This window comes from Morus notabilis, unplaced genomic scaffold, assembly GCF_000414095.1.
Source record: "Morus notabilis unplaced genomic scaffold, ASM41409v2 Scaffold314, whole genome shotgun sequence".
In the NCBI taxonomy this organism is placed as follows: domain Eukaryota; kingdom Viridiplantae; phylum Streptophyta; class Magnoliopsida; order Rosales; family Moraceae; genus Morus; species Morus notabilis.
This window is the reverse complement of record NW_010360279.1, coordinates 119,752-135,783: the sequence shown is the minus strand read 5'-3', so window position 1 is coordinate 135,783 and position 16,032 is coordinate 119,752. Positions and strand designations below refer to the sequence as shown.

The following is a 16,032-nucleotide window of genomic DNA, read 5'->3' as shown; positions in this document are numbered from 1 at the left end:
ATTCTTCCTGCTCATTTACATACAGTTGGCTAAAACACAAAAATACTTAAATCAAACTAGAATCCACACTTTTATTAACCCCACAAGCCAGTAATCCTAAGGATAACTTCAAGATAATCCGGCGGGTTTATTGTTGACGAAATCTAACCGTCAACAGCAATGCAATGGAAACACGTGGAATGTGAGTTTGAAGAGATGAGATGAGACATGCGGCCAATTATTATTCACAATTCACATACACAATGCACTCCCCTCTTTGATTTTTTGTTTTTGTTTGTGTTATTCGATTAGATATTTTAAGAAAGAAAGTAAATTGTTTCTTATAGTTAAATAGCAGAAAAGAAAAAAAAAGGAAAAAAAAAAGAAAAAGAAAACGAAGCACGAGGAAGAGGGAGGAGGAGGAGGAGGAGGAGGCCGTACACATCAAAACTTTAATTATTTATTTGAAGAATAAGGAATTCACTTTCGCAGAAAGAAATAAAGAAAGGAACAAACAAGGAAGAATGGCGGCGACAAGCTCAGCCGTTGCAACCGTAAGCTTCCCCCATTTGGTACCCTCCAAGTCCCGCAGATCCAAAAACGCCGCCGTTTCTCAGACGCCGCCGGCCAATTGGTCTCCCCTTCGCGTCGGCCGTGTTCCTCTTGTCGTCCTTCGTCGCAATTCCCTCTCTCTCTCCTCTCCTTCCCCGTCTTCCAGGTATGTATGATGTATCTACCTCTTTCCTCTTTCTTATATCCTATTCTAGGGTTTCTATCAATTCAATTTAATAACAATCCTAATCGTTTACCATGTTTTTGTTTCCTGAAACAAAGGAACCGAATTGGCTTCCCTCCGAAGACCGTACACTCTACCTGTACGGCCCAGCGTCGTGAGTACGGACTCCGTAATTGCGTTTGTACCTCCATTTCCCAACGCAGAGGCAGATGCCCTTCTAGCTCTCCCTCCTCACCCTCAGTTTTTCGCAACAACTCCTCTTCTTTCTCTCTATTATCCACACCCCCCAAACTATACAACAATTCTTTTGTAAGTACTCCCCTTTTCTCTCTATTTTACCCGGATTTTCCTTGAAATTTTTATTTATTTATTTATTTTTGCTGAATTCCATATTTCTAACGTTCATTCTTATCCAACCATATTCCTTTTCCAGTTTGATGAATCCTATTTCTTTGCCATTTTTTCCCTTATTATTTGCATACGATTAGATTACTAGGAAATGATATAGTCAGGCATGACAAAACAATCGCCATTCAAACAAGGATATCCTTTTGTGGTTTGATTTCAAATGCTCATCATCGTCATATTTTCGGTCCGTCTTATCAAATGATTGAGTTACGTTTTCTTTTTATAGGGTGCAATGTATATATATCTGATTTCACTTTCTTCACTTTGCTTGACCGAGGATGAGCATTCCACACTTACTTTGATGCTGTCTATTTGTTCATTTTTTTGTTCTTTTTTAGGTAAAACCATGTGCGACTGTAGGTCCAGATGAGCCACACGCAGCAAGTACAGCTTGGCCCGAAGGTGTTACTGACAAACAGGATTTGGATCCATTGTATCCTGGAGCATTGGACGGAAAGGAGTTAGATCGCTTTCTAACTTCCGAACTGCCTTCTCACCCAAAGCTCTATCGAGGTCAATTAAAAAATGGGCTGCGATATCTTATTTTACCCAATAAAGTTCCCCCTAACAGGTGCAATTCCTCGAAACACAGAAATATTGATCCACACAGAATGCACCCATGCCACGCATACAGTGTTCCTTTTTCTTTCAGATATATAGTCTTATTAGTCTAACAATATCACAATGATTGATACGGAATTTCTATCTCACGAAAAACATTTGCACCCTCTATTTCTGAATTCTCATGTATTTACTTATGGTGGGGTTTCTTACCAGACTTTGGCAGAGGCAAAATGGAAGGATTTCCTATTAGAAACTTCTTTGCACATATGTGCTCTTATCTAAAATGAAGATTTTGTCGGACTTTTTTAGGTTTGAAGCGCACATGGAAGTTCATGTAGGATCAATAGATGAGGAAGATGATGAGCAAGGAATTGCACATATGATTGAACATGTAGCATTTCTTGGAAGCAAGAAACGTGAGAAACTTCTAGGGACAGGGGCGCGGTCTAATGCTTACACCGATTTTCATCACACCGTGTTTCACATCCATTCACCAACTAGTACAAAGGTTTCTTAACATTTCTTTCCCTCACCTTTATTCATTAATCTTTCTTAGTAATTTCTTTTTTGGGTTTGAAACCGTATTACTCAAATCCGAAATAGATTTCATATTTTCAGTAATCAACAAATATGTTATGGATCAATAATTGTTTGAGGTTTGACCCTTAACACATGGGTGAAATGTATGCGATGTTCCAGGAATCTGATGGAGATCTACTTCCATATGTATTGGATGCATTGAATGAGGTATGACTTGTTTGTTATTGCTGGTTATGGTAGTTAACTGTAAGTCTGTCAGTGTAGAAAAATGATTTATTAGCGTGCAGTGATCTGGTCTCGTTGCCTATAATTCACTACCTTTTCCTTAGATATGCCTCTATGTGGTTGTGCTTTGAGAAAAATTTTAACTGGAAGATGGTACGTTTGAGATGACATAGTTCTTGTAATTTGTAAACAGATAGCTTTCCGCCCAAAATTCCTTGCTTCTCGAGTTGAAAAAGAACGGCGTGCTATTCTTTCAGAATTACAGATGATGAATACAATAGATTACCGTGTTGATTGCCAGGTATACTGAGCTTCCATTTTATTTCCCCCTCTTTTTTTTTTTTAATAATATATATTGCTGGTAACTATCTGAATTATTACTTTCAAGCGCAGCTATTACAACATCTTCATTCGGAGAACAAGCTAAGCAAAAGATTCCCAATTGGATTAGAAGAGCAGATTAAGAAGTGGGATGCTGATAAAATAAGAAAATTCCACGAGCGTTGGTACTTCCCTGGAAACGCAACCTTGTACATTGTTGGAGATGTTGACAACATCTCAAAAACAATTTACCAGATTGAAGTACGTTATATATTTACTATTAAGAATTCTGTTTATCATGAATGTCAGTCCGATAGCTGTGTTTTAGGTCTACTTTTGGAATCAATATGCCGACTGAAACCAATTGTTTCCTTGCAGGCAGTCTTTGGACAAATTGGCCTAGAATCGGAGACAGTCTCTCCGCCAACGCCTAGCGCTTTTGGTGCAATGGCTAGTTTCCTTGTTCCTAAGCTCTCTGTTGGGTTGGCTGGAAGTTCATCTAATGAAAGGTCGTCTAGTTCTGTAGAACAATCTAAAATCTTGAAAAAGGAAAGGCATGCAGTTCGTCCTCCTGTAAAGCATAATTGGTCACTCCCTGGAAGCAGCACCGGTCAGAAGCCTCCACAAATATTTCAGCATGAGCTGATACAAAATTCCTCCTTCAATATGTTCTGCAAGGTACTAAGATTTTGAGGCTTTCTAAATAATGTTTCCTTTGCTTAAAAAATAATGATACTAAGATTATGTATGTTTCTCAAATGATAATCAGATAATGTTTCCATCGGTTAACACAAGGTTTGATTTTAGAGCAAAACACCCCAATATAGGTTAAGAAGTTGTCCATTTCTGGAATGGAGAAGTCAAAGCAAATAGGGTTTGCGCAACTGTACTATTATTTCACAAGTTCATTTATAAAGCCTGTTGGTCCCCTAGCTATTGGCATGTGGATGAATAGTTCATTTGGATCAATTCTGATTGGTTTATCACTACCAAACAGTCTTTTACTTTTGAAGATTTTTTTTCTTATGCTTCTGGTTCTGGCCTTGAAAATGCTAGTAAAACTTGTAACTGCCGAAAGCACTATGCGTAAGTAAGAATGTTCAGTTATGCACACAATAGAGCCTGGCTTCCCCTGTTCTTTTCATATTTGTTGCGAACCCATTTGCAGATTCCAGTGAGCAAGGTTCGGACATATGGTGACTTACGGAACGTGCTGATGAAGAGAATATTTTTGTCTGCTTTGCATTTCCGAATCAACACGAGATACAAGGTGTGTTTATGCCCTGTTAATTATCATTTTGAGATTCTATTCTTTGAAGTATTTACTTGTTTCATTCATCATCATTTATACAACTTTGTTGGTATTGCTTTCCTGTTTTGTGGATTTGGATGCACGTCATATTTTTTTAACTGATGAAGCTGCTTGTCTGTTTTCTTCATTTCAGAGTTCAAACCCACCGTTTACATCAATTGAATTGGACCATAGTGACTCTGGAAGAGAAGGATGCACTGTCACCACTCTTACTGTTAATGCTGAACCCAAGAATTGGCAAAATGCAATAAAAGTTGCTGTTCAAGAGGTTTGTACTTCTCTGCCTCATTCGGTTATTAGACCCACATAAGTTTAATTGATCTTCCTTTGTTCAATTCAGTGCGTTTACCTTCGTCGTTGTTGCCTGCACATACTACATTGGCTTGGCTTCCTCATTTTAGTACTCCACACTTTTTATTTCCATAAATCTGTTGGTAACCATTGTCATTCTTTTTTTGTTTTCCGGATATACACCTGAAGTTCTTTCTTTGATGAAATATTAGTATTTTATGCCTTGGTATTATGTTTCTTGAAACTTTTGAACTGCAGGAGAAGAAAATAATAAATAAATATTGTAGTTACTGCTCTTCTGTTCTACTAGGTCGATTCCAATTTCAACAATGTTTTGTAGCTAGGCTAATGATGTCTAGGATGGTTCAGGTTCGTCGGCTGAAAGAGTTTGGGGTTACCAAGGGTGAATTAACTCGCTATATGGATGCACTTTTGAAAGACAGTGAACATCTAGCAGCTATGATTGACAATGTTTCATCTGTTGATAATTTGGATTTTATTATGGAGAGTGACGCACTGGGCCATACAGTGATGGATCAGAGGCAAGGACATGAGAGTTTGGTTGCTATTGCTGGAACAGTTACACTTGAAGAGGTAATAATCACTTCATTATTTTCCTTTTTCTTCCACTCTATTAACTCCAGCAGAAATAGACTAGCCTATATCTTAAATCTTAATGCTTCCTCATTAGCATTTGATTTTGCCTTTTGACGTAATTTCTTCTCTTGAGAAAATTTAATTGTTATGTCTTTGGGTAGTCTTTCGTGGGATTCTATTTGTACGTAGCTTGAAGCTTAAGTTAATATGTATGTCTCCCTGGACGACCATTGCTCATATTATGCTATTTGTCATGTTGATTCCTTACTTTGAGGAGAGTTTACTATGCCAAAAGCTTTTGTTAGTATCATCAAGTGCCTAAATCTTTCTATTCATCTGTAAATGTATGATAGCATCACAATGGTTTTTAACATAATGTAGCCAGAAATTAAGTGGGCAGCATAACCTTTTGAATGCTGGTGGTACAGACTAGTTAACTGAACATGGTGTTTTCTATGTTTGTCGTTTAGATATGTGTTTTATCTTTATTTACTTTTCCTTTCCAGTTAACACCACCTTTTTTTACGGATATATCGTGTTATTTTACTTACTTTGTGGTGCAGGTAAATTCAATTGGTGCGAATGTGTTAGAATTTGTTTCCGACTATGGCAAACCTACTGCCCCTCTTCCTGCAGCAATCGTTGCATGTGTTCCTATGAAAGTGCATATTGAGGGAAAGGGTGAAACCGAGTTCACCATATCCCCTGGTGAAATTACAGCTGCCATAGAAGCAGGATTGAAGGAACCTATAGCGGCTGAACCAGAGGTGTCTTGTCTTTCCTTTCTGTTAACTTTGATTTCTTGGTTATATGTGAAAAATTTTTAGTTGAAATCGTTTATTTGGTTTAATTTGTTTTTTTATTTATTTGTGCAGCTTGAGGTTCCAACAGAGTTGATATCTGCGTCACAACTACAGGAATTATGGATGGAGCGCAGGCCATCCTTTGTTTCCTTAAGTCCAGAAACCAATGTGACAAAACTTCATGACAAGGAAACAGGGATTACTCAGTGTTGTCTTTCAAATGGAATTCCTGTAAATTACAAGGTATTCACCTCCTTATGCCGAAAACTTGATGGAACTCTTTGTTTTTTTTTTTTTTTTTGGCTTGATAAAAAAGGGATTATTGGTGTCCCCTGGTCCCCCATTCCCTTCATCTATAGCTGAAATTCCAAGGCCCGGCAACAGAATAGAAAACTTGATGAAACTTAATCCCTATTGTCATTATTTTTTTTCATGAGATTTCTCAGGTTTAGGACTTGCGGAAATTATTCTGTATTCGATTTTTTTAACCCTTTCTTGGACGAGGCAATTATTCTGTAGCTTCTTGTTAACATATGTGAATTCCGTTTCTGTTTTCTTTGAAATTTTAAAGTCCAGAACAGCTCAAATAGCTAAGTTCTATAACCACCTAGGGATTTTCCAAACACTCATTATTTACTGGTTTATGAACTGAACTCATTTGGGTGTTCCTCATTGGATCATAGGGTATAGTATTCTTGATTAGTTTGGTAACTCGTATGCTAAATATATGGTATCATTTCATCTTTGAAAGAAAGGATGTCATAATTCCCAATATGTTTCTCATGTGCTTATGTTGATGGCTGGTAGTATGCACGTTTGTACGTGGTCTAAAATGAATATTTCACTAGTTCTACCTTCTTTTCTTCTACTTTTTTTTTCTTCATGTATAGATATCAAAAACTGAAGCATGTGGAGGTGTAATGCGACTTATTGTTGGTGGTGGACGAGCAGTTGAATGTCCAGATTCAAGAGGAGCCGTTGTTGTCGGTGTTCGAACTCTCAGTGAGGGAGGCCGTGTTGGAAACTTTTCAAGGGAACAGGTTGTGTATTGATGCTCCTTACCTCCTTGTAAATATTTTAGTGGCTCTTGTAGGCTGTCTAAAAATTTCTTGGAAAAACTTCGTTTATTTTTTTTTGGTGGATAGTAGTTCTTGTTGCTTCAGTATTCAATGGCAGAGCATTAGATGATCAATCAACTGTGATGTTTTCACCTTGATTCCAAGATTTTACCCAAGAAACATTCTGTGTGTGTGTGATTATTTTCTTATTTTCTTATTTTTTTTTTGCCGTGAAAATTTTAATGGTAAATAATTGAGCATCATGTTATTATGACATTTATATCTTACTCGCGTTTGTTTTTTTAGGTTGAACTCTTCTGTGTGAATCACCTGATCAATTGTTCCTTGGAGTCCACTGAGGAATTTATTGCTATGGAGTTCCGTTTTACGTTAAGAGATAATGGAATGCGTGCAGCTTTCCAGTTGCTCCATATGGTACTGGAGGTAAACCCAATATGATCTTTATCTATCTCTTATTTTCTTAATGTTATGATGGATTTCTGTTATGCATTTGACTGTGTTGGTATGCATTATACCATATGTTGCTGATATGTACTACCTTCAAATTGATGCTTGCTGATACAGCGTAGTGTATGGCTGGATGACGCATTTGATAGAGCAAGACAACTATATTTGTCCTATTACCGGTCTATTCCCAAGAGCCTGGAGCGCTCCACCGCTCACAAACTCATGTTGGCAATGTTGGACGGAGATGAAAGGTTTGTCGAGCCTACACCAAAATCATTGCAAAATTTGACCTTGCAAACTGTCAAGGATGCGGTCATGGATCAGTTTGTTGGAAATAATATGGAGGTGAGTAATTCTCCTTTTGATTTGGGCATCTAAATGAAACATATTTTTATGTTAGATTTTTCTTTTCTTTCTTCCAGGTAAGTATAGTTGGTGACTTCTCTGAGGAGGACATAGAGTCCTGTATTCTTGATTACCTCGGCACGGTTAGAGCAACAAAAAATTCCAAAAGGGAGCGTCAATATGCCCCGGTTGTTTTTCGTCCTTCTCCATCTGATTTACAGTCGCAGCAGGTGAGAGGCTTAGCTAATTGTAGAATTGTTTAACTAATGGGGCTTTTATAGAACGATATTTTATTGTATCATCTGCAAATTGAAACGGTTTCCATTTACCCCTCCAAAAAACATTTCTTTTAACTTTCTAATATACCAATGTTCATTTTCATCAGGTATTCTTGAAGGACACCGATGAAAGGGCATGTGCCTATATTGCAGGTCCTGCACCAAACCGCTGGGGTTTTACTGTTGACGGAAAAGACCTGTTTGAGTCGATTAGAAGCATTTCAATTACTGAGGGTGAGTTCTTGCAGCATATTATATAGAACTTGATATTCCTTTTGCCAATATGAGGACTTTAAGATGTAGCAAAGCATATGCAGATGCACAATCAAGGTCTGGGGAATCTGCTGAAGGTGAGAACACTGAGAAGGATTATCAGAGAAAGCTTCGTCATCATCCACTTTTCTTTGGTATCACTATGGGGCTTCTGGCTGAGGTTATAAATTCTAGGTAGTTTTTCCTGCACACCCACACTCATTGCAATCACGTGAAAGTTGAAAATTTACACATTGTTTGCAATCACGCATTTCTATGCCACTTGTGTTTCTATCTTTGCTAGTAGTAGGTTATTCCTCATACTTGTTGCAATTCGTACTGTACTGCTGTGCTTGACAATAGCGAAAATTAGGGTTTTTTTAGCACAATTACTGCCTAAATTTTATGTGCTTTAGCAAATTACCTCCTAAACTTTTAATTTTAGCAATTTACCCCCGCAACTTGTTAAACTTTTGTAATACAACACATTTTGCTAACATCTGTTAAAACACTGACAGAAAACGCATGTACCTCTCACATGAGGACAGAAAAACCACATTTAATCAAAAATCCGCAAATCTCAACTCAAATTTTCTCCATAAAAATCCTCCACCTTCATCTTCATTGGGATGTTCCTCTTCATTGTCGTCAAAATTCATGAAACGGGGTGGCTGTCAGCACACAAGGACCAACCCCATTCAATGACTCCTGTGCTTCTCCCTTGGTGCGCTTGTTGTATTTCTTCACCTACATTTAATTCTCAAAACTCAAAAGTGGGTGCAATGGGATCGTGTCTTGGGTCAGTATATGATTCTTTTACTCATCTTCAAATATTCATGAGTAAGACAATGCTTCACAATTAGTTTTGAGGGCTTGGTTTCCTCCACATATATGAGCATATTTTTAAAGAGCAATACGGTTTAGAAGTATGAGATTGTGGGATGATAAATTTTTCATGCTCCTTTTTTTTTTTTGGGTTATGCTATCACATTAATATTGCTATTATCTGTTGTTATTCTAAGATTTTGGGATTGAGATTTGGGGTATTGGGAAATTTTTGTTGGGTTTGAAAATTTCTGGGTTAGATGTGGGTTTTCTTTCGTCACATGAGAGGCAAATACATTTTCTGTTAGTAATTTAATGGATGTTAACAAAATGGGCTGCATTGCAAGTATTTAACAAGTGAGGGGGTAAATTGCCAAAATTAAAAATTTAGGTGGCAATTTGCTGAAGAACGTAAAGTTCGGGGGGCAATTGCGCTAAAAACCTCAAAATTATGGTGAAGATCTTAAATCTGACACTGATAATCGATAAATGTATAGCTTCTCTGATTTTTTATTTTTTATTTTTTAAATTGAATTGTATGGACAAATTTTACCTACCTAACTAATGATTTTTCCTCTTATCTGCTGTATAGCACCCAGGACCTGAGGTCTAATAGTATAGTTTAACGAGTACGAAAGCACAAAGCCATCTGAGTTCTAGTGATGGTTTCATTTTGGATGTTGTATTAAGTTAAAAAGATATATTTTGTTACGCTTATTGAGATGTGAAATATTTGATTGGTGCTTTTATGCAGGCTTTTTACAACTGTAAGGGATTCTCTTGGATTGACCTATGATGTATCATTCGAATTAAATCTCTTTGATAGGCTGAATCTTGGATGGTACGTGATATCTGTAACGTCAACTCCAGCCAAGGTGAGGATTGGATATCCTCTTGCTTACAAATTGCATGGGTTTATTTGTCAATCTATTTACGAGGTTTGGCTTTAATGAACGTACAGGTTCATAAAGCTGTTGACGCATGCAAGAATGTTCTCAGAGGTTTGCATAGCAACAAGATTACTCCGAGGGAGTTGGATAGGGTTAGTTTCTTCAAAACTTCCCATTGCATTAACAAAACACGATTACTCTGCGTGTACTGGAGTTATTTTGATGGAATGTTTTGCAAATTGCAGGCAAAGAGAACCCTTTTGATGAGACACGAGGCTGAAATCAAGTCAAATGCCTATTGGCTTGGATTGTTAGCGCACCTGCAAGCTTCCTCCGTTCCAAGGAAGGTAAAGCCAAAATGTTTCAAAGCTCAACCTTCCCATCTGAAGCAATTGTAAATGATAAGAGTGGTTAAAGAGAGCGTCAATCTGAGTTTCGCTGGCTTTGCTTTTTGGTTCAGGACATATCATGCATTAAAGATCTGACATTGTTATATGAAGCTGCTGGTATTGAGGATGCATACCTTGCATACGATCAGTTGAAAGTTGACGAGGACTCTTTGTATTCTTGCATTGGGATTGCGGGGGCTCAAGATGATGAGGAAATTTCTGGTGAGGGCGTATTTTGAATTCTTGCTTGGAAGTCATACCACATTAAGCTCTTTTGACTCGAGAAATAGTGAAGGTTTCAAGTGTGTTGTGGCTTATTTTATATATATTTTTCATGGACCCTTAAATGTCATTTGGTTTGTTAATTTATTATAAACTCGCAACATGCAGCATCCATTGAAGAAGATGGATCAGATGAAGGCTTCCCGGGAATTGCTCCTATGGGGCGTGGTTTATCGACCATGACACGGCCTACGACATGACCTCAGATGACCTTTCTCCAAGCATAACGACGTGTGCCAGGAAAGGTACGGGAGTTGCTGCTCGGTCTTTCTATTTTCGATAATTGTCAAGAGCTTTGTACTAATTTTTGTGGTTGGGGTGAAGATGCAAACCCAGAGAGTTTTGATGATGGAGCTGCCGTGAGAAGCAGGCCGTTCAGTTCTGGAACAGGAACCCATTCATTATAAGTGCAAAAAGTTGGGATTCAAGTCTGAATTGGATATTTGCACCTATTTATATCAACTATCACCTGCTCTGGGGCACTCGGAGATGGATACTTCATTACCAACACATTCCCTCAATTGGGAACACACAAAATAATATTTGTATTTCTTTGATTTATTTTTCCAAAAAAAAAAAAAAATGTTGTAGCAATTTATATACTGGCCTTATTACATATAAATCAGCTCTTTTTTTTCTTTTTTCTTTTGCACTGTGTAAATGTCATTTCTTTTACCAGGTTCCTCATCCATTATAACAAAGATAGAAAAGGTTGTGTTTGAAAAAAAGAAAAAAAGAAAAAAAACTAAAACTAAAATCAGTGTAACAGAGGAAAGCGTTAGAACATTAATAATGTATTTGGACTCCTCCATGTAACAAGGCCGGCCGATCAGAATTTGATTGCAAGCTATCCGGTTCCAGTTCCGTGGGTGCCAAGAGAGAATACATGCGCGACAAATGCTAAACTTGGCGCAACAAACATTCCAATAATACACTAGTCGTTATCCTTAAACTGCTTCCTCACGAAATACATAACAAATCATGATGTGCATATTCATTCACATACATTCTGAGAGAGAGAGAGAGAGATGTCACACAACTGGGGAGAGAAGAGGTTAGATCATAGGTTAGATCAACTGAGCCCGAAAAAGAAGTGCATCACAGAGACGACAACAAATAAATACAAATTTCTATTCATGCCCATGTATCTTTCTTCTTCTCTCTTAAGCTTCTTCCTCGTCTGTAATCAATCTCTGCGTCGGAGCTCGACAGGCCCACCTGATGCTTCCTGCCCATTTTAGATGATGATCCCATCTTTGAAAATACGTCGTCATCTTCATCGGACAAAATACGATTTCCAGGTGTACTCGATCTAGACATATGACCATGTTGCATCCTTTTGTGATCTGAGTGAGTAACAAGGGAAAAAGAACCAAGGCAAAAGCAAAAGCAAAAAGGAAAGGGAAATTAACCTCTGGGAATAACTAGATGAATAAAGGAGAAGAAGGGCATAATATTGGTAAGATGGCACAACTAGCTGAAATTCTCACCAACAAAAGAAAGAGGCAAGTAACGATTCAGATTTTATCTTGCTTAGGACATAGATGATTACCTATGATAGTAGCATAACAAGTGCAACACAATATAGAATTGATGAGAGATCACAACACATGTTAAATCTCCAACAACTTGCAATTTTTACCCTGTTCTCACATTTCTCGTGTTCAAGAATTTGAAATTATAAATTAGATTTTTACCCTGTCCTCACATCGTCAAGTTTATGCTACCATAGACATGGAACATACATACTTCTCCCTTGACTGATATTTAGTTAATTTCCAGTACCCAGGTTCTAATTTGTACCAAATAAGGAATCCAGATATTAGAACTGCAGAGCCAAATGTAATAAAAAAAAAAAATTTGATCAGCATTAAAATGATGATAGCTTACCTTCATATCCATTGGGCAATGCCGGCACTTCCATGAAATCTGATCTTGTACCCTGTTCGAGGGGCAATTTAAAACCATTCTGACTATGCGAGTTTGTGTGTGTTTTCAGAGGTTTCAGTCCGCTGACCGAAACAGGCTCCATACTTTCTTCCATTGGTAATTTATTGGAGGAAAATGGTGTCATGGTAAATGAGTCCTCCATTACATCGGAAATCTCCACGTATTGTGTAGTGGTGATGATTTCATCAGCACTGAACCCAAAGGATGCTCTATAAGCTTCTATTTCATCCGCATCTTGCTTGGGACTTCTATTCTGCTTGTTCTGGTGTGCACTTCCACCAGTAGAGTAAGCATCTGAATCTTTAGAAACACTCAACCTCCCACCAGTGTGAGGAAACGGCGGATTATCGAGATAATACCGCGCAAATGTAGCAGGGCAGAAGAAATTTGAATCGTGAGACGCCGCCACAGAGTTAGCACCGGCGCCATCATGCCCAAACAGCCTGCCGGAATCACTCCTTCCACATTTTTCATTCTGGGGAGAAATCGAGGGGCCCCATTGTGGAGGAAACTCACGCTCGGGAAAGAAGGACGATGAGCAGTCATTTGACGCCCTTGACATCGGAGATACAAGACTACTGGGAGGACTACCGGGATAGAGTGAATATGTTGCAAAATGAGCAAAGGGAACATCAGGTGAAGAGGGAGTGGTCAAGTGAGCCAACTCCGGCGGGGGAGTGAGAGGAGCGGTTGAGGGTTCGGTTGTGAAGGTTGAGAACACAGGAGGAGAGACCAGCTGTGTCTCATGGGCATAAGGTCCGGTAGCGAACATGGTTGATGAAGGACCTCCCGGAGAGTTTGCAGACAGTGATAGGAAACAACTGGGCGATTGAGCTGTGGAAGGTAGGGCAGAATTAGTAAAGGATGCAGGGGAAGAAGGAGGGGCTAAAAGGGAGGGAGCGAGTGCGGTGGCTTGGGTGGCGGGTTGAGGTCCGTTGGGCTGCTGGGTAGCGGAACCGTTTCCGTCGGGAATTCGAGTGGCGGGGACGATTCGTTTGCCGCCTTTTTGGGTGCCGAAGCAAGAGAGTGCAGTCCAACACCCTCCCCATCTCTTTCTCTGTATGTCATTCATTGATAAGTCAAACATCTCATCTTATCTTCCGGAGAAGCTCAATTCCAATTCAATTGCATTCCCAAGTTTAGTTTTTATACTTATTTATAACAGAATCAAATAAGAGTAACGATTAACAATCTGAGTATGTTATGCAAAGTGAAACAATTTGAGTGATAGATTTGCCGTAACAAGAAATGAGAAAAAGAAACAGAAAAAAACTAAAAAGAAGAAAATGAGGAACGAAATTAGAAAAAGGAAGGGCCAGATCTGTGGAAAAAGAGAAAGAAAAGAGGAGATCTGATCTGATTCTGAACTGAACTGAGCTGAGCTGGAGGCTAAAAATTAAGAACCCTAACAAAAGGAAAAAAAAAAAAAAACGAAAAGGAAATCGAAAATCCAAATGAAGAGAGAAAGATCAGATCTTACATACCCTTTCGCGTTCCTGCTGAGGGAATCTGTTTTGCTCCGAACCCATCAATTTCACTTTTCGATCAAACTCTCTCTCTCTCTCTCTCAAAAATCTTCTTTCTCTTCTTCTTCTTCTTCTTCTTCAGAATCCACAATCCAAACAAACTGGACTCTTTTTTCCTCTTTAGAAAATAAAAATCATGTTCGTTTTTGTTATGTTAATAATAATAATATTAGGAAATAAGGAAAAAGCAATGCACATTCCATAAAGCAGAAACAGAAGCAGAAGCTGACAGCATTTGGATTTCGCTTTCTCAAATTCTCTCTCTCTTTCTCTCTCCCTCCTCTTACACTCTCTCACAGTCTCACTGCTCTCACTCTCCCCCTAAATGAATCTATCTAACTGATGCTCTCTCTCTCTCTATCTATTAAGTATTAATAAATAAATAAATCTCTCTCTTTCTCTTTTATTAAACGATGCTTTTCTTTCTTATCATATCATCATACATAAAGACGATAATACATCACAAATATATATATATATATATATATATAGAAAAGTAGTAAATAACAAAGAAGAAACAGAAAGAAAAGGATATCACAGATCGAAGGACAGGGAAAGACAAAAGTGAAAAAGATTGAACTGAATAGACTGAAATTGAATAGTGAGAGAGAGAGAGAGAGAGAGAGAGAGAGAGAGAGAGGTTTTTTGTGTTTTGTGTGCGACCAAACGATGCTTTATTTGCTCTTTCTTTGTCTTTTTATTTTTTTTTATTTTAATTCCTATTTGCTTTTTTCTGTTCTTTAAGACTTTTACCTTTATAATTTATTTATTTATTTTTTTTGCTGTGTGCTAAATTACCTATCATTATCATTATGATTATCTTTTAAAAAAATATACATAACAAAAGAAAACGTTCCCAATATGTATATTAGCATTATTACTCGAAATTAAATCTAACTATTTGCATTGACGTTAGAATATTGATATTTGTTTTTCTGATAAGAAAGAATAGTATGTTATAAAAGAGAAGTAGGAATGGTATTATTATGAGTATAAAGAGGGGAACAGAGACGAAAAAAAAAACAAAAAAAAAAAAAGAAAAAAGAAAAAAGAAAAAACAAACAAAGGAGTAAAGAGAAAGAGAAAAGAGCAACGCCATTAAAGTTGGAGCTTTTGTCATTAAAGGAAGCATTTTTGGGGTCCCAAAGTCGGCAAATCACCATATGCCCCATTTCAGCCTATCTCATTCGTGTTAATTTTCTCAATAATAAGCTAATAATAAACTCTTAGATATAATAGTCTAATTAAAGTCATATATTTAACTAACCATGCCGTTTAAAATTTTAAGATGCTTTTTAACTAATTTTTTATACTTTAAAATTTATGTACATTAAGTGACATGACACAATATAATTAGTTAAATACCATTTAAAACACTAAATATTATATAAGTGATATGAATTCAGTAAGTCTCTCTAGTCATATTGAAATATAGTAAAAAATTAAAAATATTTTGCAACTACTAAATATTAAAATCATTATAATAATAATATTTAATTTTATAGTATTAATCGTGAAACTTAAATGTAATAATTACTAGAAAAATTTTTGCGATCTCTAAAATAATTTTAAAATATTGATAATTCAAATGTTTTCTTTCAATCAAATTTAGACATGTGCCAGCACCCTTAATCCATGTGGAAGTTGGGGTCAGAGCTTAGGCTATCGAGGGCCCATGAAACTTTGGGCCAGAATCACAAGGTAGTCAAACTATAAGTAAGCAAAAAGGAAACAAACACCCTTAATTACAGTAGTTCTTAAATTTTTATCATTTCTGCTCTTTAGTCAAAAAAATTATATTAATCAAGAAAAATAGTAAAAATCTTGAACACCACACCTGTTTTAGAGGATAAAATCTGTAATTTACTAACACAACAAAGGACACATAAAATACAGATACAGAGGATTATACATACATATATACATATATATATATATATATATCTATCTATATATGTGTGTGTGTGTGTGTGTGTGTGTGTGTGTGTGTGTG

General features: G+C 37.2%; 2 protein-coding genes across 4 annotated transcripts; one reads left to right on the top strand and one right to left on the bottom strand.

Annotated features, from left to right (window-relative positions):
* The first annotated feature begins 288 nt into the window (after positions 1-288).
* Positions 289-11,206, top strand: LOC21407498 (stromal processing peptidase, chloroplastic). 3 transcript variants are annotated; one of them, XM_010096179.2, is made up of 25 exons: positions 296-697; positions 814-1,024; positions 1,462-1,694; positions 1,997-2,195; positions 2,387-2,434; positions 2,646-2,753; positions 2,846-3,034; positions 3,152-3,451; positions 3,942-4,043; positions 4,219-4,353; positions 4,746-4,970; positions 5,537-5,740; positions 5,849-6,019; positions 6,667-6,816; positions 7,141-7,278; positions 7,420-7,647; positions 7,725-7,877; positions 8,033-8,159; positions 8,243-8,372; positions 9,757-9,877; positions 9,964-10,044; positions 10,138-10,239; positions 10,353-10,503; positions 10,672-10,808; positions 10,888-11,206. In XM_010096179.2, the coding sequence occupies exons 1-24, from the start codon at positions 504-506 to the stop codon at positions 10,761-10,763; spliced, it is 3,792 nt and encodes a 1,263-aa protein (XP_010094481.1). In that variant the 5' UTR covers positions 296-503; the 3' UTR covers positions 10,764-10,808; positions 10,888-11,206. The 3 variants fall into 3 exon arrangements, 2 of the variants coding, with proteins under 2 accessions (XP_024020096.1, XP_010094481.1); XR_002902053.1 differs by lacking the exon at positions 10,888-11,206 and having other exon boundaries at positions 294-697; positions 10,353-10,576; positions 10,672-10,753; XM_024164328.1 differs by lacking the exons at positions 9,757-9,877; positions 9,964-10,044; positions 10,138-10,239; ... (1 more) ...; positions 10,672-10,808; positions 10,888-11,206 and adding an exon at positions 8,696-8,975 and having other exon boundaries at positions 289-697.
* Positions 11,207-11,484: 278 nt separating this feature from the next.
* On the bottom strand, positions 11,485-14,450 carry LOC21407497 (uncharacterized protein At1g76660). Its single transcript, XM_010096178.2, has 3 exons — positions 13,998-14,450; positions 12,454-13,570; positions 11,485-11,909 (listed from the first exon to the last, which is right to left on the bottom strand). The coding sequence occupies exons 1-3, from the start codon at positions 14,040-14,042 to the stop codon at positions 11,698-11,700; spliced, it is 1,374 nt and encodes a 457-aa protein (XP_010094480.2). The 5' UTR covers positions 14,043-14,450; the 3' UTR covers positions 11,485-11,697.
* Positions 14,451-16,032: the final 1,582 nt, after the last annotated feature.